General features: G+C 40.2%; 2 protein-coding genes and 1 long non-coding RNA gene across 3 annotated transcripts; 1 reads left to right on the top strand and 2 right to left on the bottom strand.

Moving 5' to 3' along the window:
- The first annotated feature begins 391 nt into the window (after nucleotides 1-391).
- LOC311111232 lies at nucleotides 392-21505 on the top strand. Its single transcript, XR_014610758.1, has 3 exons — nucleotides 392-498; nucleotides 20010-20145; nucleotides 20339-21505. It is a non-coding gene; the product is annotated as an uncharacterized lncRNA (long non-coding RNA).
- On the bottom strand, nucleotides 7951-11745 carry LOC311111511 (fibroblast growth factor 4B-like; the record flags this gene model as incomplete). Its single annotated transcript, XM_084154246.1, has 3 exons — nucleotides 7951-8127; nucleotides 8817-8920; nucleotides 11451-11745. The coding sequence occupies 3 exons, from the start codon at nucleotides 11743-11745 to the stop codon at nucleotides 7951-7953; spliced, it is 576 nt and encodes a 191-aa protein (XP_084010372.1).
- A 485-nt stretch (nucleotides 21506-21990) lies between the features above and the next one.
- Nucleotides 21991-25010, bottom strand: LOC311111325 (fibroblast growth factor 3-like; the record flags this gene model as incomplete). The annotated part of the gene is made up of 3 exons (XM_084154048.1): nucleotides 21991-22398; nucleotides 23102-23205; nucleotides 24734-25010. 3 exons carry the CDS (start codon nucleotides 25008-25010, stop codon nucleotides 21991-21993), a joined length of 789 nt encoding a protein of 262 aa, XP_084010174.1.
- Between the last annotated feature and the right edge of the window lie 2041 nt (nucleotides 25011-27051).

Below are 27051 nucleotides of genomic sequence, written 5' to 3'. Positions count from 1 at the left end.
TTTATAAGGTATTGAGAAGTTGAAGTGAATTATAGGCTACTGGATTAAAGTTTAGCCATCCGCTCGTCATTATAATATAACAACAACCTTTTTAAATTTGTCTATATTAATGAAATCCGGTTTGCCATTGCTCAATCAGGGGGAACATTTAGTTATTTCACTAAATGCCAAGTGTACACTGCAAGTCATGTGTAATTCAAACCAGCTCTGACACAGGAGCATATCTGTCCTTGTTGGACTTGGTCAACAAGCACAAATAACAGATTTACCCCTCTGTTATCTGATTTTGACCGAGGGTTTCCGATGCTTAGTGCGCACGCGTTGTCAATTGACGAACTCCTCCGTGGACCGTGAAATGTAGGCTACATAAAAGTTAAACAGTAATTTAGAGCAAATATCCCCATTCATGAAAATGCAGCCGAGGACCTACATTCCAAAGCGCAATATATCAGATCAGGTAGTATTAAACTATGTGGACGGTCGAGACAACATCTATCGGTGGGTAGCTTATTCCAGTAGGACAATATTTGTCAAAATACATGTTTTGAATTTTTTATCAAACTGATGTATTTAACTTTATTCATAACATTATGATTTGACCGACTAAACGGGAGACTATTTGAAGATTACTGACTAACCCATGACTAACCACTACAGACCGTGCTCTGCCTAAAATAAATAGCCTACTTATTCTGTAAACCAGATTTATTTTCACTCAGTGGTCCATGTCATTATACTCACTAGGTGGCGCACAATACCACATTATCAATTTTACATTCTAAAGTGCCTTCGTGAGCGTTGTGGGCTCCATGTAGTCTTAAATTGACACATGCAATTGGTTGGTGAAGTTCGCGCCAACGACATCGTCAAAGGTTACACGTATGCTGGATAGGATAGGCCTACTTTTCCGCACTTTTACACCTTGAATTGGGTGCACTGCGCAGGTGCCCCTCCTTATTTGCACGGAGGCTAGCTGTCTGTTCAGGGTGATAGAGGGTGATGGTGAGTAGGGGAACCTAGGCTGGTTAACGACATTAGATGGTAGCCTTAACACTTTATAGCTACATTTAATTGTGGGCATACCGAAAAGGAAAAGTCATATTGCCATGCTGTTGTTGTGCCTTTTACTTTTGATCAGTATGGCTTGTCAGTCAGTATCATTCCCATAGTCTCACACAGGCTTCTGCCCTCGGATGATAGAATGACCTCTTAGTAAGAGTCAGTTGGCGTGCCTCGACCAATGGCCTCCTCAACAACAGTGAATCGAAGGCCTGCACTGCAATACTGTGCTGTGACCTGATGGTGACATTTGAGAGAATGCCTTCATGCTTTGGATGAGTGAATAATGTTCATTGCACTGCTTGAGTCACGGATAAACTAGGCTCTCTTGCCAGGCCAAACTGTCTGGTGAAAGACTTTAGAAAAATGATGTCATGCTGAAATGAATGCATGGCTTCTGTGTGATGTGCAGTGCAGAGGATGTAACATTCATAGGCCTACTGATGTACAGTACTGTTGACCTATGTGGTCATCCTGATTTCCCATCAAATGAGAGTTGATTGCTCTGCTAATGCACTCACTGGCAGGCAACTCCTATCCGTTATCATACATATATTGTAGTTTTATTGTAACGTAGGATAACATAGTGTAAGGTAGTGTTGATCACCTGTTGGCCAAGATTTATTGAGGCCACTCCTCTTGGGGCTCATTCAAATAGACCTTACAATATAAATATTCAGAGAGAAAAGAGTAGAGCATATAATGGATACCATCGTCCCCCCCATAAACTGCAGATGGATTTTGTGCATAGAATGCACAGCTTTTGTAGTGCATTGGGAAAACTGCTAAACAAGTTGACACACACCAAGTGATGTCATAGGCTGCATAATACTCATGTGTTACTCAAAGTCAAGTTCTAGTTCCCAAGACGTAGGCTTAACCATTTTCTAAAGCTCCAGGGAAATGTGTTTGTGCATGAACTAAGGCAAGTGGCCCATGGCCTCCACTGTTTCTGCTGAAATGGTGACCATCGGCCCCTTGATTACAGGGCAATGGTCCATGTCATTTCCTAAATGCCCCAGTACAGAAAGCATTACACAGCATGGAAGTGAAAGAGGGGGAGTTTTTTCAGCACCTTTTCAAGTACCTTGTCTTTATAGGTAAACATCAGGAGGATCTCAAACAGACACCTCACAGCTGGCCCTACAAAGAGAGTATGGGGTACAAACACCCTCTTTAAGTACCCCTTTACTCCCTCAGGCAGATCACACCACCCATAATGTTTGCACCGCGGCGACTAGCACGAGATATGTCTCAAACGTTTTTCGTTCTCATGCTAGGCTAGCAAATGCTAAAGCTAGGATAGCATGAGGACGAAAAAGACAGTTTAATAAAAAACGAGCAGTATTTTAATTCTTCTCGATTTGTCATTTTGGATAATGGGATAATTAGGAGTACAGCAACATCTTCCATCCCTGGATTGAGGTACGTTTTCGAGCCATATCCCACGCTCATCACCGCGGTGCAAACATAATGGGTGGAGTGCATTTCGACTTAAAGGTACTGACCCTCAAGTCGAGTTTTGGCTAATTCAATCCATAGTGTGATTTAGCCATTTAGAACAAAAATATACTTATTTCCATCACTCAGTCAGTGTCGTAGTACATTTCAAGTGAGACACCATCAAGGTTTTAATAACTGTGTTACACTGAAACATTAAGTTATATAATAATACGTCTCTGAAATGTGCAGCAGGGTGACGCCCTGGCTCTGATGCCCTCCCACGTGCCAAGTTCTGCAACCCCACTCGGTCTGCCAAAGATGCCGCCTATTATCATGGCTGAATAAAGCTAAACCAAGGGTAACACTGAGGAGCCAGTCACCTGATACTACACCAGGTGTTTATTAGCACAAACGGTTGTTTGCCTGTGGTTTAGGCCAGGTGTGGCTATTTGAATGTCCTTGCGTCTGGCTGATGTGCTTCAGTGCCTCACTGTTTTGGTTTGCTCTGTCTGAGCCCATTAACAGTGTCATAGTGCCATAGATCAAAACTCCACTTATTGAAGTCTTGAGAGAAGTTAGTAAATCTGAAGCATCTATATTGTGGTTGAATAGCAGGGAATAATGCAACCTTAGTAAAAGAAAACAACCACCAGAAACATTCCCATTATATCCTCTCTGTTCTGTGCTTATGAGGGATAGCCCCACACAATCTCCTTTTGTTTTGACAGTAGGGAACAACTGAGCCCTGTCCCGCTTCATCCATCTCCTCTCATTGCCCCTTTTCCCCAGAGATGATCCAGTCTCACTAGCGTTAAAGACTCAGGCTTCGCTTGTGTTTGCCTGCAGGATAAAGCAGCAAAACCCTATAAGCTGGGGCTTAGAAGGTGCGATACCCATGGAATCCAGGGACTCTGTGAGGGGGCCTAGATAACTAAGTGCTCAAGGTGCCCCTGCCAGTCAGCAACACGCCTGGCCTCATCCCAATGCAGCATGATGTTTTAATCATTCTTTACAACTGGGATCTACACAGATGGCTTTGGACACTGTTGTTGATCTTGGAGTTAAAAATACTGATTGGTGTGTATAATGTATATGTTGGGGGTGCATGCGTGCAGGTGTCAGTCTTAAATAGCTTTTGGCAGTGAAAAACATAATTTGTGGAGATTGTTTATGCCGTTCACAATTCTGCATATTCACTTTTATTTTCCATTTTTTTGCTGTTTATTTAACAGACTTTGATACTCTACCTCACATCACATGCCTTGTGTCAGTTCCCCAGTGCTGAACCCCTAGTATTAATTGAAATCTGTTGTGGCAGAGGGACAAATTCACATTGGAAATGTAGAATGGCTGCCTTCATCCTACCTCAATGGAATCCTCCAACACCTTGCTGCCAGTTTACATAGTACCATCGAACAACCATTCAATTACCCATCTCTGTTAGCGAACACATCGTTGCAAGTTCCCCTGACTGTCTCTGTGAAGTCTTTGTGTTTTACAGAACTTGAAAGGCACATCTGAAATAGAAAGATATGTTGGCCCTGGGTGGATGGATGTTTATTTGGTTGACAGACAATAGAGTCAAGGCAGATAGATAGAGTGTAGCCACTATTTTTAGGGATTGTTTACAATCCTTAAACATTGCAACTTCAGTTTACTGGAGCAGAAAGCTGTAATTCTTTCAGGCAAAGACAAGGCTCCATTTAGCTCGAGCTATCCAGTGGACAGAAATACATGTGTATTGAGTGGCCACACCTGTCTCACTCTTCCAAGGCTATTTTTCTTTAAGAGGCATTTATCAAAATGGACAGTTCAACAAAGAAATAACTTGGAATTTACATAACTTGCTTTCCTCTCCTCAGTTTGACAAATATATTTCTGGTTTCTCCATTGAATAATGTGTATTGTAGTACGATAGATACAATATAATTTGATGTAACATTAGTTTGAAAAGTTAGAGAGCCATTGGAATTCTGAAACCCTATGTTATCACACTTCTTTCCAAACCTTTCAGTCAATTATTGTACAATTGATGTTGTCAGAAACAAGTATTAGTCTTGGTAGACCTGTCCTAACAAGGGTTCAGACATGAAAGAGTCATTTTCTACAACATTGGGAGTTTTATTAACTTCAAATTTAAGTTAGGCATTAGTCATGTGCACAGCACATACATCAAGATATTTAACAAGACCTGTATAAAACTACAGATAATATCTAGTAAATATAAAAAAGACAATGGAAACAAGAGTAACAAGACCACAGGACTCAAAGACACGTGTTACTTGAGACCCAAGAGCCCTCCCCTGGAAGCAGAAACAGCACAGCAATGGAAGAAATAAGCACCCATAGGAGACAATAGATCATGAACATTTAAACATTTAACACCGAAACATGCTCATTATTCTGCATTTTAAGTTCTTGTCTCTGTACCATCTCATCAGATAGATTCAGGGATAGTATACATGGCTGAACAATTGTTCAAACTAATGTCTTGTCTATAAGGTGCACATTTCAGAACATTGTGTTGTGTTGCTTGTACACTTGCTGTATAAGCAAATGAGGTGACTCTACTGAGGATGGATCAGGGTTCACAGAATATTTGCCAGTGGCTTCTCAGTCTTTTGTAAACATTATGGTGAGCCATGCAAAACAGTCTATTGGGGAACATTTGGCACAGCTGTGGCAAAGGAAAAATAATTATGGGATTGGCAGTGCAGCCTGATGTCTTGGGTGACTAAATAATATTACCAACAGGTGTTTGAGCATCCAGGTCATATGTGACAATATTAAGTCAGGGAGAGCATCATAGTCTTGACTCATTTTGGCTGCCATGTGCTCCAGTCTTTTTGAAGGGGAAGGTGGCATCCAGGATAGGATTGTTTTACGGGAGACAGAGACTTCCACAGCAGGTGTTTAGACATGGACACAGAGAGTTCACCAACAACACCCTGAGATATTTGCTGTAGCTCCAGCCATTCTATTTTTTACAACCAAATGATATGTTTTCCATTGACTGAATTTAGCAAAGCTATTTGCTGTTTCAAAGTTACGCCTCATTAGATTTCTTAGGATTTGGACGCTATTGTTACTATTGTTATATTGAATATAGAACAATGGGCCATCGCCTCCAGTTTCAGTTGTCTAAAATCAGTACTGTACATTGTAAACTACCATGGTATGTGGAATGTTGATCCTGAGATGGAACCCTCTCAGAGGAGAATGAACACCATCGTACAATCTAGAACTATTCTAATAGTCCCAGTCGGTATTAGATAGAACGTTGCGGCCCTGCCCGCTTGTGGGGAAAACAACTGGTGGTTACATAGGTTACCTATTGGCCTATTACCTATTGGCTCAGAGTAAAAACTTTACCTTTTTAAAACGCAAATTTTTTGTTGTCTGCTTGTCTTAGTCAATTCCAAAACTACATTTAAGAAAAGTAAAACATGCCTAAAGATTAATTTTCAACATTGCCAGCTTCCTAGCATTCTCAATATTGAGAAAAAACGTAATATTGTAGGTCTTCCCTTATGCCCCTTTTCATGACAGTGCTAGCAGCCGAGTGAGTGAGTGAGTGCTAGCTAGCGAACGTTAGCCAAGACCAACAACAAACAAACAGACTGTACACTACAAGTAATGAGTGGAGTTACAAATGGACTATACTATACAAGTTAAATGTCTTACCTGTGATTAAATGTTTTCCACACACATAGCTACGTGTAGCCTACTTGGACACCGGCTCCCCACATTTCCCGTTCTCCCACGCCAAATAGCCTGAAGCCACAGCACAGCGCTCTTCTTGCAGGCTCTATTTCCCTACGTGGGAGCATTGCGAACCATAGGTCAGGATTTTTGACCTGGTTACATTGAACAACACAGCAGCTTTTGGCATGTTTTGTTATTTGTTTTGTTATTTCTGTATGACAAAAAAAACGATGACGAAGTTGCTTCTTTTACAATGGGGGTCAATAGGAAAGAATGTTGGTTTTCCCCAATTTGTGGACGTGGTCGAGGGGAATTCCTTATTATTACGTAAATACCGACTAGGACTATAGAGGGAGAGAGACACCCTCTGGCATGGACCATCTCCTGGTCAATCCCCTTAGTCTGTGAATGAATGTTCCCAAAGGAGGAATAACAGACTTTGAAGCAGCTTCGCTATGCTCTGCCAGTTACCAGGGGTTATATTTACAAAATATATAAAGAAAAATATAGGGTTACTGGTTGAGCATATATTGCAGTCTAACAGCTGTCTGTAAATATTTCCACCATGATCATCCTTTCTAAAAGTAAATCACAGGGTAAAGATAGCTCAAACGTGACAAGGCGCAACTAGGACGAAATGGCTGCCTGCACTTCTGCCTATGGCATGGTGCTCCGAAGAGATTGGGGCTAATCTCAAACTGTTTCAATAGAATGACTTCAGGACAAACTCTAGAAAGGATTTGGGGGGATTTGTTGATTAAGTGAGGTAGATAATAGATAACAAGGAAAGTGGGGCAATGGAGAGAAATGGGAGCCAATACATGTCTCCCCAAAAAAATAATTTATAGCTTTTCGGTGTACACACTTGGGGAAAACATAATCATTACATTATCTTGGCTTCTTTTTTTGCACTCAGGGAGGAGCTCTGATCCTTTTGAGATCCAAATATCCTCCATACTGCTGAGGACTTTGATTTTTTACTTCCCATCATAAAAGCTGTACGTTATAGAGCCATGGCTATGGTTTCTGACTTGGTGTCAGCACACTGACCTTGCCTTTAAACTCTCAAATTCTCTGCTTATACAATGTCAAGAAGATGCCTCTCTCTATCCAGAGTCTTATAGATCTGACAAAGATTGACTGCAGAAAAGTTCAAAGTTCAACCCCCTGGCAGAGCTAAAAACAGATTTGAGAGGGTAGGACTTCAACGCGGCTCTTTCTGTAACCAGTAGTAAGCTGATACTGTTTCAATTAGACTCCAATGCCATACAAAGAGTCCTGCCATTGGACAATTGCTTCTGCTTCTAAAACCAATAATTTGATATAATTTCACTTGTTTGAACTTCCGTCTAAGACTTAAAAGTTATTTCCATAGAAGAAAAATAAGTAATATAAAAGTATCCTTTGCTCTGTCACTGTATAATATTTTGTCTATAAACAGTGTAAAGAAAACCATAATTCAACAAAGGAATCTCACTTACCCAAACACTTATTAGCAGCAGACTTCTGATAAGTTAAAAAACATAAATAAATGTGTTGATCTCTGAAATTCCCCCTGAAGTCAGGACCTGTTTCCCCCAAATACAAAATAGTTTTACATAATAAATAAACTGATATACAAACTTATACATAACATTTAAGCAGGATGATACACTTAGTCTTGCATAAAACTCCAGTTGAAAGTGCATCGTTTTGAGTCCCCCTCACCCCACCTTATTGAGGTTAAGTCTATTTCTGAGTGACTCAGATTCTTGGCAAGAAATGCGTCACCGTCATGGCTGGTGACACTCGGTTTCCTCTTTTTGTTTTACCGGTCTTGCTTAGTCCAATGTACATCCTCGGGTATGCCACCGATTCGTAAGCATTGTAATTATTTGCCAGGAGAGTTTCTTTGAATGTGCACTCGTTGTTGTAATGAACCTAAAACAGAGAAGATTAGAAAGATGTTTAATTATAGGCTATATGTTTAGTATGAGCAGTATAATGGCAAAGACATGACCTAGACGTGACCTACTTTGTAGAAATTGAAACTTGACAAAATAGTGTATAATGTTTCTAACAGTTATATTCCATATATCCTTAATGAATGCCATAGGGGTTGGCTAGTCCATTTGACTGCTTGGTTTTGTCTTTAATGTTGATGCTTTTGTGTGGTAGGGATAACCAGGGCAGGTGATAAAACCGATTATGTTAGAGCCACAATCCAACTATTTAACTATCCCATCAAGAACATTAATGAATGTGCTGTGTTGTGGGGTCTATAGACAGTGTGTGTGGGTGGTATTTTGGGCCAGTTCATCTTTACTCTGGGAAGGACAGTAGGTGCATGTGGTGGCTGGCAATGCTAAGAATGGAATGCGCAGTCTGAATGATCTACTGCGCTACCGTTCCTGGGTTTATCCGGCCCACAATGAAAACACGACCAGGCACTGGAAGCATGCCATAACCCAGCCCAACAATGTGACACGGAAAGGAGCTGTCGGGGGTGCTGTGGTGTATGTAGCAGAGGGAGTGGTTGCTACAGCTCAAGTGGTGACATGTCATCGAGTAGGCTACTGATAAGAACATCTACCGGCGGAAATCAACCGTAGATCATCTCATACACTCACAGATCCGTACAGCTTCCCTTTGCTGTTCATAGCCACGAATAGACCGCTTTGGACGCCAAAGATTGTCACAACTCCTCTCTCTACTGGAGATATCTCAAGGAGACCTGGAAAGAGGAAAACAAATAGTCTTGTATGTGGTTCACATGCAACTATCTTCATATCACGTCATCAGTTGATTTCACTCATGTCTGGAGACAGAAACAAACTTTCAAATTGCGCGAGCATGCATCCTCCAAGAAAGAGGCTTGTAGTCGCTGTCAATTTAGAAGCTTTTGTTAAGGCCTAAAGTGCAAGGGAAAGAAAACACCAAATATCAGTTGGTATAGTGTAATATATAATTAAATATTCACTATTAGCAATTGTGAATATGAAATATTAAATGGAATTCAACAATAAAGTACTGTATTGCTGTTTTGCTATGTATTTACTGCAGCATACTGTAAATGATTGTGCATTGTGGAGAAATATTGTGGCAGGAGAAAGAATCGCTGGCTCATTAACATATCTTAAGGCATGCCTTGTAGTGGCTATATTGGTTGCATCCGATCGTGAGAGTCCTGTACCAATTTAAGTGATATGTGGTAGTAGTTCCCTAACAATTAAATGTATAGGGAACAGATCAGAGTGGTAGCGGGTCTTAAACCTTTTAATGGTTGAATATTTACCCATGTCCATTTGATCTGTTTTGCCCTGTAATCACGGACAGTTTGGAAGCCTTTGTTTAGGCCTCTAGAAGTGCAAGTGATAGAAAACAACAAGTATTCATTAGTATGCTGTAATATGCAAATGCATACAGCCAACTTGCTTGCTCTAATCCCTTGTAATTACAGTAAAATACTGTAGAAATAATTTTCTTACAGTTTAAGAGTCACTTGTAACGTATTGCACTGTGTTTCATTGCTCTGGCATCAAGTTACCGTGAATATCTCAGTATTGTATTGACACTATCCAGAGATAGTCAGAAAATTAAAGATATCTTGTTGTAATTGCAATTATTTTGAATACCAATGTATCCTCAACTACAACAACATTTCCAGTAACGGTTACAGAAACGTTTTACTTGCTATTACTTTTTACTTGCTATCAACCTTGGTTGAATACACTGACTGTAAGTTGTTAATGACAAGAGCACCGCTAAATGAACAAAATGTCAATGTAAAAATGAAAACTTGCAAAGAACACTGGGTAACATGTCGCTGCATGGGTAATTCCAGTAATATCCTGTAAAGTATATTACAGTAACATTTTTGGTACCGTAAAATGGATTACCGTAAAATGGATAACAGTAGCTGTACTGTAAAATAAATATTACTGCCAGTAAGTTAGTGTACATTTTACAGGAAATGTTTGACAGTGCATTAACAAACATTGACACATTTGTTACAGATAAGGTCAATCAAGCAGCTATGGACCTCTGGTGCTGTTCTTGTGCCTTTTTATTAAAAGTGTCCTAACTGAAGCATCATATGTCACCTGTCCAATTTAAGTCCTCACTTGTACTTTACATCCTGGACTTTTGAGTCCAGAATGATGTCTGGCTCCCTTTTTTAAAGGTGTTTTTATGGCGACTAGAGCTGTTCAAACAGTATCTGTGTAATGGATCTCCCTTGAATTTTATGTCATGTCTCAAAATAGGCCAAGGGAACACAAAACAACCTTTAAGTTCACAGGCAGACCTTGTCGATATTGGCGATAGGGGCGTATTTGTCACATTATATCGTTGAGAAGATACAGGGTCATGTTTGCAATGACAACTGTCAGACAAGTAAATGTTTGTTATTCTTTGTGTCTGCAAATGTAATCGAATATGACTTTGTCTCGATGGGACATTAATTTGACACGTAAGGCCAAGGGGTTAATTTACCGTAACAGATCGCCGTCCTAACTTTAGGACGTATTGGATATTGGCTTGGTTCCTAGAAATCTCTTATTTCAGACACTGGTTTCAGAGTGGAAAGCACCCACACATCATTTTTAGCCTCCAGATGTTCCAACGCATACCTACCTTATTCTCTCCTTTGACACAAGACACTTAGACCTATTTATTTAATAGGCATTGCTTTTTAGCTAGCTAGCATAGCACTGCATGTTACCGATGCCACACAGACAACGTATTTCATCAGCAGTGAAATAAGAAGCACATTCTAATACTGCAATCAAGTCATATCTATTCCACTTTCAAATTAAACACATTGGTGAGGCATTTCAAACCGTGCCAAGATAACCCTGCCCCGACACTGACACTATCACATAATATGCCAGATATTCATATCGTGATAATATGTTGATGAAGACACGATCTAGCAGTCTCTTCAAATAAGTATAGGCTAATTGGAATACACAAGTGGCACATAAAAACATGTTTTTATACATCTAATTAAAAAACATTTGCGTAAGTCACTTAAGTTCTTTATAATTGATTGCATGAAATATGTTATGAAATATGAAATATTTGATTTCATTTTATGAAAGGCCTATTCTAATACCAATGTCTCGCACGGGAACGGGCTATAAGTGCATGGAATGACCAGGCAGGCCAGAGTTCAGGTTGGGAATGACAGCACAAGAGGTACATGCAACTAATGTGAGAAGACAATCTAATGCGTAAAAGTGCAATAATCATTTTGAACTTACTGTAACGGTTTTCATTGTGCACTCCTGTTATTCTCCCATCGGGTGAAACTTGAATATGAAACCCAATTCCTACATTGCAATAAAGGCGTCGTAGCCGTTTAATGCCCATAAGATAGTCGCTGTCCCGGTTTATCTCTCGTTTCTCCCCAGGGATCCGAGCCAAGGACCGCGAGTACAGTGTCTCCCAGCGTCGTTCCACTGTGCCATTCAGCCTGCCAGGGAAGGGGGCACAACGCACCAAACTAGACATCAGTCCCAAGACCAATATTGGTAAGAGGGCCGATTGAAAGGCCATCCTTACCAACACTGCAGTAGCCTACAGTGTTTGTTGAGGGAGTTTAAGGGACAACAAATATCACCACTGTGCCGGCCTTTAAGTTGGACTCCGAATAAGAAAATGCGAACGAATGAAAAAAAGCAACGAAAGACTCTCATTCCAAGACAAAGATGATGAGTTCCCTTTGGTGCGACATCTATTCTTGCTTGGTATGACTGTTCTCTCCGAGGTAACGTGTATAGATTCGAGTCGAACTTGTCCAAGTATAAGTTGAGAAGTGTTGGCCGTCTAGGCAAGCGCCGCTCAGCCATGCCGCTTTTCCCTCTCCGACGATATTTATATCTGCTGCGAAATTACATCACGCACTACCTACTGCATCACGGGACAGTATTCTAAGCCACTCTAAACAGACGGATCCCTCATAATGTACATGCTGTGCCAAGGGTGGGGAGGGAGGGGGGCGTTTAACAAATGTAAAAACTAGCCTTGCCCAGATAACAAAACAACATTTGCCAGTGTTCACTCATATTGAAACGAGCAAGACCGCGGGAAGTTGTCTATACAAATAATGCCCTTATCTAATAGTGAAAATTAGAATAAAGACTTTGTAATAGGGTTTCTTTGTGTAAAGCTTCCTTCATTATCGGACTGAAATAAAATTATTTATGTATGGGAGGATGTAAAATAGGAAATAGCCAAGTTTACAGACTGCGGTGTCAGACAGGAGACAGTTCTATAAATGAACAATAACAGGAAAAAACAAAAGTTGAATTCAACGAATCGAAAACACTAATTTAAGACTGGCAGAGAGAAAAAAATTACCCCGGTTCTTAAAGAGAACAATGGTGAGACTAAATAGAATATGAAAAGCATGATAAGTAGCTCCGACTGAAATCTGCACAGTGAAGATAGTGGCACAGAAAAGCCATTCACAACTTATTCAGTGTTCATTGCCTGCCTTGTGGAGGATATCGCGACAATGTGAGTCATTGGGCTATTGCTGGCTCTAGCTCTGTCATAGTTCTGAATTTATAATAACATCAATAAAGTAGTAGACTATAACATCACTGATAATGATAAACAATTATTACTCAATTTACGAATTCATTTGCAGTGCCAATGCTTCATTAGGAGAAAGATCATTTTGAGAATGTGGACAATGCAGAATTTTTGGTAGGGTTTAATGTGGCCCATAAGCTTAGTTAATATTTTTTTGGGAAAAAGGTTTGTGTTACATAGCCAATATCAGGGTGTCCCAAAGCAATGAAAGTGTGTCCAAATAATGCCCAAATTCCATCAGTGACAGTCTGCATGAACTGTCTACTATAAGCCACCAATTTGCTTCTACAAGACTTAAGTTACTTACATCTCTACACGTTGGTGAAATGGATTGGGGGAAACAACATTTTCACTAGGCTAGTCAAAACTTTTAGGTAAAATATGTTTAATCTTGAATGCGCACTTGTGCCATATAGCGTTGTGAACAGTAAGTACCCTCCTTCATCTCTAATAAAAAAGTTGTTTTGCCTTTTCGTGTATCTCTAATAACACAGAGATCTCTATGCACACAATGCTTAGAGAAAGAAACACCCCTTGGAAATCATTGATGGGTTTACAGGCGCTCTTGGGGACCCTGAACCCCCCAGTCACAAGCTGATGATTCTCATGAAAACGTTTTCTCATGTTCACGTTTGGGTAATCCTCAATGTATAGGCTAATAACATTCCGTCCCTCTATGCTGCAAATTGGAACTTTGAATGCAGTCAGATCTTGGAGCCGTACCTCGAGTTGCTCAACCTTTAGCTTGGCGACCCCTCTCTCCTGGGTTCGCTAGTTCACTAAACGCTGCCTGCTGATGACACAGAAGACGCGTCTTTTTCAGTCGGTTCATTTGATATTTTTCTGTGTCTCACAAGTGGGCTGTTTGTTCTCTGCCTTATGGATAATCAAAAAGATCGGGAGTGACGTTTGTTGTTGCGTTGGCAGCGATCACTGAGCTACACTATGGATTATCATTCATTACCATTGTACACATCCAGTACAACTTTGGACTATTTGTACACGTTTGAGCATCGACTCTGGAGGTTTTCCCCCATGTCAACTGAGCTTCAGGCCTATACTTTCCCCTGGTTTCGTTTTGGATCAATTCCTTATAACTGATGGGAAATAAACTATTGTGTAAATGAAACAGACATACATCACTGTTCTGGACAAAAATCTAACAACACAAACAAATATTTTAATAATGTATTTAATAACTTGCAGACTTTTCAAGCAAATATAATGGACTTACACGGTTTCTAACTGTCCTTTGAAGATGCACGTATTTGCCCATACTTCAACAAGTGACGTTTTTCCTTTCATGTAGTCCTGTGGTGCCGCTCTCCATGGTACTGTAATTTGTCTCCGCATTTTTAAGTAGGCTACACATCGCGCTGCATAGGGATTCGCTATGAAAGGGTAATGTTTTGTTTGACTTTTTAACTGTGTTCATGTTAGTTGTTCGGTTGCTCAATATCTTTTCCCTGACATATTTGACTGAATACATTTTCGACGTTGCTGTCTTGATAGCTTGAGGTTACTCCACATCTAAGCCTGTAACTTTTGAGCATGTCTTTAAACTTGTTAAATAAGGACAACATTAATGTGTAAAGAGGATGTTTGCATCAGACCTTGAATCTGGCAGCACTTTCATCAATTGGCAGGTGGTTGTAGTTTGTTTTGGTCCAAATCTATTGTTCCCTTGGTTCAATCTCTCCTGGTCAGCAAGGCAATCGACAAGTGTCTGTGATGTCCTCTGCTTTCGCCCTTTACCTGACGAGATCGAGGGACACCGTAAACTTAAATTGCCCTCAAGTCTGCACGTGAAAACCCATCCCTTGTCCCCTTACAAAAGACAGCTGGCAGAGACCTATAGTGTATTATGCAAGGGACTGTTCACAGTTCCATTTACTCAACTTTAAACCTTTTGTTTTTGTTGTAATCGGCATTTAGAAATAGAAATGTGCAAGCTTGAAAGGACATTGACCAAACTGCATGCAACTGTGATCTATACACTGGAGTTGTAGGCTATGCGTTGATAAGCTGTGATAGTCACACTTCAGTGTTTTGAGTTTATGTGTTTCTGTTACCCATAACTGCACATTAGTCATAAAACAAACACATACAAACCGTACAAGCTATACACTCGATAACCCAACTTGAAATCTATTTTGTTAAAAGGAACATGATGACAACATTTTAGCATGCTCTAGGTCTAGGATTATGCATTTTGCATAGTGCACCACATTACCTAACATACTCGACTATGTATTTTATGAGTAAAATCATTAAAAGCTGTATTCGATTTGTTTAATATTTCCTCAGTGCTGAAACTTTGAGCATTTTCCCAATTGTTAATTTGAATACCGGGTGGTATTCAAATTAACAATTGGGAAAATGCTCACTTGATGATTTTCAAGTTTGATTTGGCCTGTGTCAATCTTTTTGCCTATAAAGGGAGAAATCATCCTGGTTTGATTTTCTTTAATGCCTGCTACTGGCAGTTGCGTCAGCCAGGCTAACTGGCAGTTGCTGGACAAATCAGCCATTTCAGTGACTATAATTTCTTTATAGTTTTAGTTCTGGTGAAAGAAAATGAAATTGAAAGTGAATGTCACTAATTGTGTCAAATGTATTTACGAAAAAAAATAGTATAACATACTTTTGGTATTGACTCAGGGGTGGATGTTTTCCAGGTAGGCTACATCACTTTTATTTTAAAGTTAATAGATCAATAGGGCTTTGAAGTAGGCCTATCACTCTTGTGGGATAGAAGTCGTGATTTTAACACTTTTGCTCATTATTTTATGGCATCTTATAAATACTTGCTGATGTGCACCAAATATTATTTGAGACAAAGAGTCTCACACAATTTGGAAATGGTGTCTATATTTATTTTTATATAAGCACAATTTAGTTCACATCAATATGTCACTTCTCAGTCAAGTTATTTGACCATTATGGGAAGATGCTCAACAAATAAAATATTTGAAAACCAAAACAGTGAAGTGTCTCTTTGGCTGAGAATTCATGGTAAGCAGTGCAGACGGCCTGCAGAGGGCAGAGACAAAAGCCTCCCAGGTTCTGTGAAGGCGGAATTCCTGGCCACACCAATTAGGCAGGCATAAGGGCCTGTCTCCTCTTGGAGAGACACTGAATACCTGCGCTTTTAATTTTTTTAGGACACATTTCACTGATTGTTAAGATTGCATGTTCAAACTACAATAGCAGCAACAATAATAGTAGCGTATTCAAATTCTTCGATTTCTTCATCTTTGCATCATCACTCCTTCTTTTGATCATTATTCTGATGATCGCTTGGTTATTATATTGAATTTGCTCAAATTATGACTTGCTGTTCATAAGCTCATTATTTATTGATATAGGTCACATTTCCTGTCATATATGCGTATATAAGCATTTGACGTTTCAAAGAAAAAGTATTTGCACTCCATATACACTACCAGTCAAAAGTTTGGACACACCTACTCATTGAAGGGTTTTTCTTTCTTTTTACTATATTTTACATTGTAGAATAATAGTGAAGACATCAAAACTATTAAATAACACATATGGAATCATGTAGTAACCAAAAAAGTGTTAAACAAATCAAAATATATTTTATATTTGAGATTCTTCAAATAGCCACCCTTTGCCTTGATGACAGCTTTGCACACTCTTGGCATCCTCTCAACCAGCTTCATGAGATAGTCACCTGGAATGCATTTCAATTAACAGGTGTGCCTTGTTAAAAGTTAATTAGTGGAATTTATTTCCTTCTTAATGCGTTTGAGCCAATCAGTTGTGTTGTGACAAGGTGTGGGGGGGTATACAGAAGATAGCCCTATTTGGTAAAATACAGTCCATATTAAATAAAGTCCATATTATGGCAAGAACAGCTCAAATAAGCAAAGAGAAACAAAAGTCCATTATTACTTTAAGACATGAAGGTCAGTCAGAACGGGACATTTCAAGAACTTTGAACATTTCTTCAAGTGCAGTCGCAAAAACCATCAAGCACTATGATGAAACTGGCTCTCATGAGGACCGCCACAGGAATGGAAGACCCAGAGTTACCTCTGCTGCAGAGGATATGTTCATTAGAGTTACCAGCCTCAGAAATTGCAGCCCAAATAAATGCTTCACATAGTTCAAGTAACAGACACATCTCAACATCAAGTGTTCAGAGGAGACTGTGTGAATCAGGCCTTCATGGTCGAATTGCTGCAAAGAAACCACTACTAAAGGACACCAATAATAAGAAGAGACTTGCTTGGGCCAAGAAAAACAAGCAATGGACATTAGATCGGTGGAAATTTGTCCTTTGGTCTGGAGTCCAAATTTGAGATTTTTGGTTCTAACCACCATGGCTTTGTGAGACGCGGTGTGGGTGAACAGATGATCTCCGCATGTATATTTCCCACCGTAAAGCTTGGAGAAGAGGTGTTATGGTGTGGGGGTGCTTTGCTGGTGTCTGTGATTTATTTAGAATTCAAGGCACACTTAACCAGCATGGCTACCACAGCATTCTGCAGTGATACGCCATCCCATCTGGTTTGGGCTTAGTGGGACTATCATTTTTTCAACAGGACAATGATCCAACACACCTCCAGGCTGTGTAAGGGCTATTTTACCAAGAAGGAGCGTGATGGAGTGTTGCATCAGATGACCTGGCCTCCACAATCCCCTGACCTCAACCCAATTGAGATGGTTTGGGATGAGTTGGACCGCAGAGTGAAGGAAAAGCAGCCAACAAGTGCTCAGCATATGTGGGAACTCCTTCAAGACTGTTGGAAAAGCATTCCAGGTGAAGCTGGTTGAGAGAATGTCAAGAGTGTGAAAGCTGTCATCAAGGCAAAGGGTGGCTATTTGAAGAATCTCAAATATAAAATATGTTTTGATTTGTTTAACACTTTTTTGGTTACTACATGATTCCATATGTGTTATTTCATAGTTTTGATGTCTTCACTATTATTCTACAATGTAAAACATAGTAAAAAATAAAGAAAAACCCTTCAATGAGTAGGTGTGTCCAAACTTTTGACTGGTACTGTATTTGCTGAAAAATCCAAGTTGGTGCCACATTGATGTGCATGCCTCATTATTACAATCTTTGTTTGGCGGAAAAGTGTAAAACGTTTATTGTTAATGTTTCACGTTATAAACGTTTGGCCTAATAATGAATAGCAAAATGAGGCTATGTTGTAATTTTCTGTAAAGCGTTTGTCTTATTAGGAAACCACTAGCCTAACGTCCTACCCCTAGGGTGCAGTATCTACAAGTTAACACAAGATATGCTTTCCATAGATGGGAAAAGGGAGTCTGTGCTTCCTTACCTGTGATAGCCTATGGCTTATCCCGCCGTCTGCCGTAGTTGTGGAATATAATGCCTTCAATCGCTGGATGTCATTACAGGTTTTACCGCGTCGACTGTGGGAGGGAAAGTTTGCTAGTGCGCTAATGAGCATCTCCCCTTGACATGGCGACAGCCAGACACATCATTGTGTTGTGCGGGTCAACATAAGTCGCCCGGTCGAGACGCAAACTAACTACTGAGCTTTTGTTTACTTGCTTAATGCCACTGAACTAATAAGAGCGCCATGTGCCTGAATAGATGTTCTGCGGGAGCACGAAGGGGAACAGGAGAAAAACATGATCTGTGTGGGAATATGCAGAAGGGGCCAAGCTGTATGGTAGCCTCCATTTCTACAATTTAAATCAGTTTTAACTCCTGATTTCTGTATGCTTCCTATTAAGTTGAATGAACATGTCCCATAAAGCCGATATCAACATTTAATTGGGGGTTATCAACCGTTAATTTTTCATTTTTGTACTTTGTTTGTTGGCCGGGTGTAATTGTGGGTCTAAAATATAGGCCTAGTGAATAACCCAGTTGCAGTTATGATGGCAGACTAGGCTACAACCTTTACACTCAAACTAAATGGATCCTGGCACTTTATTTTCCTCTTCAAAAATGCCAGGGGGTCCCACATTGATGATGGGTGAATTTATTGATTGTGTTGGTTAATTATACTGAACAAAAAATATAAACGCAACATGTAAAGTGATGGTCCCATGTTTCATGAGCTGAAATAAAAGATCCCAGAAATGTTCTATATGCACAAAAAGCTTATTTCTCTCCAATTTTGTGCACATCCCTGTTAGTGAGCATTTCTCCTTTGCCAAGAAAATCCATCCACCTGACAGGTGTGGCACATCAAGAAGCTGATTAAACAGCATGATTTCACGGGTGCACCTTGTGCTGGGGACAATAAAAGGCCACTCTAAAATGTGCAGTTTTGTCACACAACACAATGCCACAGATGTCTCAAGTTTTGAGGGGGCGTGCAATTGGCATGCTGACTGCAGGAATGTCCACCAGAGCTGTTGCCAGAGAATTTAATGTTCATTTCTCTACCATAAGCCGCCTCCAACATTGTTTTAGAGAATTTGGCAGTACCTCCAATCATTTTACATTTACATTTTAGTCATTTAGCAGACGCTCTTATCCAGAGCGACTTACAGTTAGTGAGTGCATACATTTTCATACTGGAAAATCAGCCTCACAACCACAGGCCAGGTGTAACCACGCCAGCCCAGGACTCCACAACGGGCTTCTTCACCTGTGGGATCATCTGAGACCAACCACCCGGACAGCTGATGAAACTGAGGAGTATTTCTGTCTGTAAATAAGCCCTTTTGTGGGGAAAAACTCATTCTGATTGGCTGGGCCTGGCTCCCCAGTAGGTGGGCTTCCAATTGGGTGGGCCTATGGCTGCGCCCCTGCCCAGCCATGTGAAATCCAAAGATTAGGGCCTAATGAATGTATTTATTTCAATTAACTGATTTCCTTATATGAAATGTAACTCAGTAAAATTGTTGAAATTGTTGCATGTTGCGTTTATATTTTTGTTCAGTATATATAATTATCTTCTAATGCTCTCCTGGGAAATATCATATATTTTCGTCAGCCAGTGGATATTAGGCTACATCAGAATGTAGATTTTAATGTCCGGCTGATAAATGCATATCTTTGTTGGGGCGACCGCTTAGCCTAGGCCCTAGTCATTAGGCTATGGAGATAGTTGAAAATAAGACAGCAGGCGGGGAAACACAAAGGCTAATTCAAGTACTTCCACTTATCCGAAGTCCCACATTCCTGTTAAGTAATATTAGAGTTTGGCATTCATAACAAACTATAGCAAGGTGTTACACTTTCTATGACACATTTTCTTTTTCAGGAGGGATTTCCTTGTTTATTGGATCTGAGGCTTTGGTCAGTGTTGAAAAAAAGCAGAATGTCTCGGGCGACACGGCTTCCCAGGTTCCCCCAGAGACGTTCTATTGTCATGCTCAGGAAGCTTTCAGACCCTCAAGGTATAGGATAACACTTCTTTATATGCTCCTATAAATTTAGCAACACAGTTAGTGGTTGGTTGCTAGGTTCAGTTTTTCATATAAACTTTAATTAAACATTCAATGACAGATTCAGTGCATGCAATTAAAAAACACTCACTTTGAAAAAAAATATCTTATTGTGTCCCTAACACTTTCTCTCTCATTAAAACAGGTGCAGTCACTGTGAAGGGATAGGTACAGCACAGAGAAGGGATAGGTTCCCCTGAGAGAGTTCCATTCTGCTGGAGGCCATGAGAGCATTCTACTTCAGGACTGTGGGATCACACTATTGGGGTTGGTGAAGGCAAGCTACAAAGTCCTGGTACTTGAAAATAAAGAAACAACCATTCAGCTTTTAAAATGTACATTTTGCCATCAGTAACCTATATTGTTTTTGAAACTGTGTAATAATCACCTCACCTTGACAGAAATAACTCAGATGCTAAAACTAGACCTCCCTCTTAAATCCCAGAAGCCTTTTTAAACACAACGTTCACAGGTTAAACATTTCCTTATGACATTAATCCAAATACTTGATCGTTTATTGTTTACATGTTACAGTGTTCACTATAGCCTCATGACTCAACATTCACCATAAAATAATTGATTGGTGGTGAAAAAAATCATGACAATTACATATTTGTGTTAACATAGAGTGGAACAAAGCTGCATCCCCCATGCTCTGAACAGAACGGCAATCTATAAGCAACATGGAAGGCCAAAGCTAGGCCTACCTGGTGTAGGAACAGTGGTGTCAGAACTGACAGAGATGAACCCAACCTGTGGTGAAGTGCAAAACATGGTCATGGGCAGGACAAAATAAAGTCAGCTGAGTGTGGTCTCATGCCCAAAAAGGGACAAATAGGATTCAGTAAGTAAATTTGATGTATTTTGTATGTTCAGTTGCACTAGCTAGTTACACCAATTAACAAAACAAAGTAATGTTTGACAAGCCAGATTGACCATTTGTTTTGACAATATCTCTTGTTACCATACATTTGAGTGAGGGGTACGCCTGGTTGGTTACAACAAAGTAAAAAAGAATAACATTGGTAAATGTAGAAACAATCTCATCAATAACTTAAAAAACACAGGTACCAAATAAATATTCATATCATTAGTAATATACAAAGTACTTCTCGCAGTTTACAGACAGTAGACTATCACATCATAAGTACATTTCAAAATAAATGTGTTCCCATGTTTTTACTTGTTTTCTTTTTACGCTAATATGAAAAAGTGCTTTGCTGTATTTCTACTTCTCTGGAGCATACCACCTCCTTCGTATCTGTAAGCACATGAATGATGTCCAGGTCTTACTCTATCTCATTTCCCCAAATTAAAGCTGCTGATAAATGAAACTGATATTAAAAAGAACTGTACACATATATACATATATTATTTATGATCTTTAAAAAGTTCCACAAGAACACAAAAACAACTTGTCTTTTTCCAGGTAATACAACAATAAGAAGATATCCAGCTGTGTTGACTTTGGTCACATTCACACGTGTATGTACAAAACAAACACAAACCTTATCATCCTTTCATACTTAGATCAAACTTTAGCTGTATGTGCCTAACTCGAATTCCCAGGCAAATCTTGTGTCGGTATTGCAATAGTTGTGGGGGATGGTTCAAGTTGCATGTATCTCAAGCAAGGATGTTGGCGGGAGCTTGTACAACAAAGTATAGCTTGCTGCCACTGACTGATCCAAGTGAAATGTTCTCCTTCTAAGGCAGATATTTCAGTAAGTCCATTATTGGTCCGTTTCATGTGCCGTAAACTGGTGCTCCTCAGCTGAGAAATAGGGCCTACTGCTCTCAGACAGTGGCTAGTGTCAGTCTGTCACCAGGCCTCTTGGTTCTGCCCTTTCTACCCCGGGCCCGGTGTCTCCGTCTCCGGTGCTCAACCCGGTCCATAGGGGGACTCTGCTGTCCAGCTGGGTGCCTCTGGCTGTCACGGAGCTTTTGCACCATCTCATGGTCCTTATTGCCTAGCACTCGAGGCAGGAAAAGGGAGGCTTTGTCAGTGCTGCGTGTCTTAAAGCCCCTCCTTGGCCGGCCTTTCCCATTGATGGACACATACCACTGCCTCTTGGCACTGGCTCGTCGTTTGCCACTGCCACCCCCTGCAGGGGGCTGCAGGGTGGAGTGGTGTCGTGAAGCATAGGTGTTGTAGCCCAGCTCATGAATCCGCTCCAGGAACTCACACTCCTGGTTGAACACATCCTGAAAGAGAACACAATGTCAATTAACCTTTCATCATGGTCAACCTTTCATCATTGTCAATCAGTCCTTTCATTAATCCTTTCATTTATGGCCTTGGACCAATACTCAAATAGACATGAATCTATGAAATCACAATTTCACATGATTACTGCGAAAGCTATTCAATTAGGCCTCCTTGATTCACGGACATCTACACACACACACACGTTTGTTTTGCCATCCTTGTGGGGACCGAACAATTGATTCCCATTCAAAAACCTATTTTCCATAACCCCTAAACCTAACCCTAACCTTAACCCCAAATCCTAAACCTAACCCTAAACTTAACCCTAATTCTAACCCTAACCGTAATTCTAATCCAAACCCCTAAACCTAAAATAGCCTTTTTCCTTTCTGGTCCCCACAAAGATAGTAAAACCAAACACAGACACCCACACAAACGCATTCCATTTTATTGATCATATTGCCTTGCAATGATGATAGGCTGCTTCAAACTCTTGAGAACTATAGCAGTGACCAATTAGTTGGAGCAGTCACACAAGCCTCGTATAAGAGAGGTTGAATAGGGAAATCACTACAATTTGGTGCAATTTTATGCAAGATAAACACCACAATGGCTAGATGGAATCAAATAGCGTTCCTTTTTACCCGAATCCTCTAAATGCATATCTAGATATCTTGGCAAATGTGACATAACACTTACCGAGGCGTATAGACGTCCTTTATCATTCATAGCCAGATATCTCCCGGAAAATATCCCCTTTATCGCTACCACTCCAACATCCACTGCTGTGATCTCCATGATGCCTGAGAAGATGAGACCAAATGTTATGCATTGATGCATTCTGAAGAACATTTACATCCAGCTATAGTAGACTGTAGGAGTAGTAGTACTCTCCTTCATGACGCTATCATTTGGATGACATGCAGTGACTTCCCAGTTCTCGGGCTCCATTACGCACAGAACTACATTGGGCTTATCTGGATAATAAACGTTATGCGTTTTGGTAAAGATGTAGAAACACAACGACTATGAAATGTTAATAACATAGCTTGTACTGTGTACATTTTTAAATTGTTGCTTGTAATCACAAAAGTCAATTTGCGCACAAATAATTTGGATTTATTAAAAGCCAATTGGATGTTTAGAAGATGTAAGCTTGAACAATATTACATTTGGGTTTATTTGCTCTATCATCATCCATTGATTAGTCTATGTAGGTTATTCAGTGGTTTCGGATAATCGTAATTGATTGGATAAATACATCAGCTACGACCCAGCTATTGGGTCTCTCATAGTCTGTTAATTCTGATGTTCATATGGAAATAGGCCTCATTTTCGTGTTTGGGTTTGGCTAATGGGCGCTCTATTGCCTGATAAGTGGCTAGGCCTAAGTGTTTAATAAAACAGATAACAAGTGTCCTCTGGTCACGTTTTCAAAGATATACAAACATGATTACACTGCCCAAGTCAAATGTGCAAGAGAAAACCATTCAGCATACCAATTATCTGTGAACGCCGTAATTGTGACCCTGATGAAGTAGCCTGGGGGCAGTTTACGTAGGGGACAGTGGGAAGTGATCCGTTTTGGAAAGATTGCTTCACAAGTATGACAGTTTACCTACTGGTGTTGTCGTCTATATGATCTACTGTAGGACCCCATAGGGTAATTCTGTTTTATAGAGAGCATGCCTGACCTATTTTAAACCAACGTTTTCCCACAGAGGCAAATATACACTTTAAGATACACACACATTTCTAAATCTTTCATGAAAAAAGTGGGAGCCAAATGTAGGCTATATGCTACCACCTTAATACAGCTATGAATGAAAATATAGTCCAAATCGCATGGAATGGTAATTCCAGCGCCACACAATTAAAACATAAATTATTACATTCAACAGATATTTCCATCATAATTTAGTTATTTAAATGCTTATAAAGACAAACAGTGTTCTTTAATCACGAGATCTTCAATATAAAACAAAATATATACACTCTTAGAAAAAAAGGTTCTGGATAGAACCAAAAGGGGTTCTATTGCTTGCTTCATATATTATGGCACCCCTAAAGGTTCTATATAGAACCCTTTTGTAGGGTTCTTTGATCAGAACCCCGGGGGTTCTTCTTCACTCAACCAAAATCGGTTCGATATAGAACCCTTGGGTTCCATAGGGTTCTATATGGAACCAATTTCGGTTATTGATAGAACCTTAAGAGGTGCCATATATGAAGCAAGCATAGAACCCTGTTTGGTTCTACCCATAACCTTTTTTTCTAAGTGTAGGCTACACATAGAAAATAAATACAACATGAATTATAGCCTATACTTACTAAATTGGTTGTTTTCCTCAAGAGAACCGTCTATTTTCCCGCTTGGATGTATTTGCAAATGATATTTAGTTGCACAGTAAAGTTTTCTGCATCTTGGTGCTCCTCCGAGGTGCTCGTAGACTCCACCGCGTCCCCCAGCATCTCTCCGCTGCCTTGGGTCACACGCCTGGCCCCTGGCACAAGGAGCCCCTGAAGTCCTAGCAAGCCTCGGAGACAGATAATCCTGCTTGCTTTGGTCCAAGAAACTCAGCAACAACAGGAGCTGAATTATAACCATTGTGGCATGGCTGTATATCGTAAGATTCTGGCAAGAATGGATAGAAATGGCATCCGGGGTCCCATTAAAGAGTTGGCGTTTGCCTTTGCCGTAGTGTCGGCAAAACGCAATGATCCTGCCCAAGAAACATTGGCAAGTAGGTGTGTTCCCCAGCCGTCTCTTTATCTGAAGTGATCTGGTGAAGCCGTGGTCATCGATTAGGGCCGGCGCGTTGACAACAGTGTGGTCTCGTTCAGGCGGTTGTCGTCTCCTTTGCTCTCCCTACAGCGGACTGTAAAAACTTCTGGATCCTACAAGGAGCCAATCGGGAGATTTCGCTGATCGACAGCGTGCACAGATATAAAAGAACCTTCCAGTGACAATAGCCTGAACTCCGACCAATTGATACAAAGGAAAGGGGGAGGCAAGGTATCAGCCTTGTGTGAATCAAGAGAGTGCAGCGTGGATAAAATTACACAGCATTACACACAGTGGCTTATTGCGGAAAACCGCATCACAAAGAGCGAGCCAGGCATCTGATGGCAGAGTTTTCCTCTGAACTCCTCTTTTGAAGTATCCCAAAGACCAATTACATCCCAAATTATACACCGTGGTTTAAGACATGTGTGCCTATCCAAGTACCCTGTCAATTCAGTTTAACAGGTGAAGGTAGGAGTCTAAAACAAAAGAAAATATTTTGGTCGTGGCTCAAAAATAGGGTTATTTGAAACATCTGAAAACTTTTATATAATTTCAATTATCCTAACCAAGCACTCAGGGATCAGTAAACCAACTTTTTAGGGTTCAGTTTCTTTCGCCTATTAGGTCCATATTAAAATAGTGTCTCACATAATATTATAAATTAGGCTACGGTTTGTCTAAGTGATTTAACTGAGCATTCCAGAGCATTTCATTTGTTTGATCATGCCTTCGGTTTGTGTCAATTATTTGCATAATTATGTTACATTTCAGTCTTTTTCCTATTGGATTTTGATCAGAATATCTAACCAGCCTAACATATATGAGGTGTTTCCACTATCATACTCTCAAATAATCTAAATATATTCGTTTAAATATTCAGTCATTTTTAGAGTGTTCCAAATATCTCAAGTGACTGTCCTACCAATTTATTTACGCTAATAGGTGTCATTAAAGATTACACAATACATTTATTATTATAAGCTTTAGTGTATTATAATTTGCCCGAATCTTTATTTTGGTGAGATCCTTTCACAACGGAATCTTCAAGCAATGTGCCTCTGATGGAGAGCATCGCCTATCTCCAATAACTCATGAAACGCACGGGGACTGAACATGGCAAGCTACAGAATAACTTTTGGGAATCAACCTTTTGTCACAGACCGGTATCCTCAGAATTTCATATCATCGCCATCCTGGAGAGCAAACCGTTAAATTCCATATTGACCTAAAAATATCGACGTGTTTTTCTATTATTCTCCATGATACATTTCCAGCAGATTTTTATTAAGCAGAGAAGCACCATTATTGGCATTAATCCAATGTTTGAGTCCCCAGTGCAGTCCACAATTGTATTGTCTCCTCCTGCACAATATGCGCATTCATTCCTCTGTCTGAGATTGTGAAGTCCTAGGCTATTCTATTCCTAATATTAAGGCTCAGTCTATGTTGCAGCCGGTGGGCGGAAGAGTAACACGCAAATGACTACTGCCTAAATTGCTTCCATCTTGGTCGCATTATGGTTACCATTCTCGTAATTAGCACCATCTACAAATCTCTCTGCCATTTGGCGCTGCTCCAGAGCATACTATAAAGGCCATGGTTCAAAACTCCCTAAGGAGTGAACTGTTCATTTGTCTTCCCTTCCCATACAGTATTGTGGTAGCCCTGTCTGTCAAATAAAGTAGTTTACTTGAATCAATAAAAAGGTGGCAATAACATACTGAGCATTGCTCATCGTAGACGCCTGCGAGTCAGACAACATACCAAAACATCAGCCAACCGATGTATATCATACTTTGTGCTGGTGAACATTTCTGAGAGAGACTGTCTTGATGTGGCTTGACTCTGACAGAGGGTGGGT

This window comes from Coregonus lavaretus (assembly GCF_964263955.1).
Source record: "Coregonus lavaretus genome assembly, chromosome: 37".
NCBI lineage: Eukaryota > Metazoa > Chordata > Actinopteri > Salmoniformes > Salmonidae > Coregonus > Coregonus lavaretus.
The sequence above is the reverse complement of the archived record's forward strand: the minus strand, read 5'-3'. Positions and strand labels throughout refer to the sequence as shown.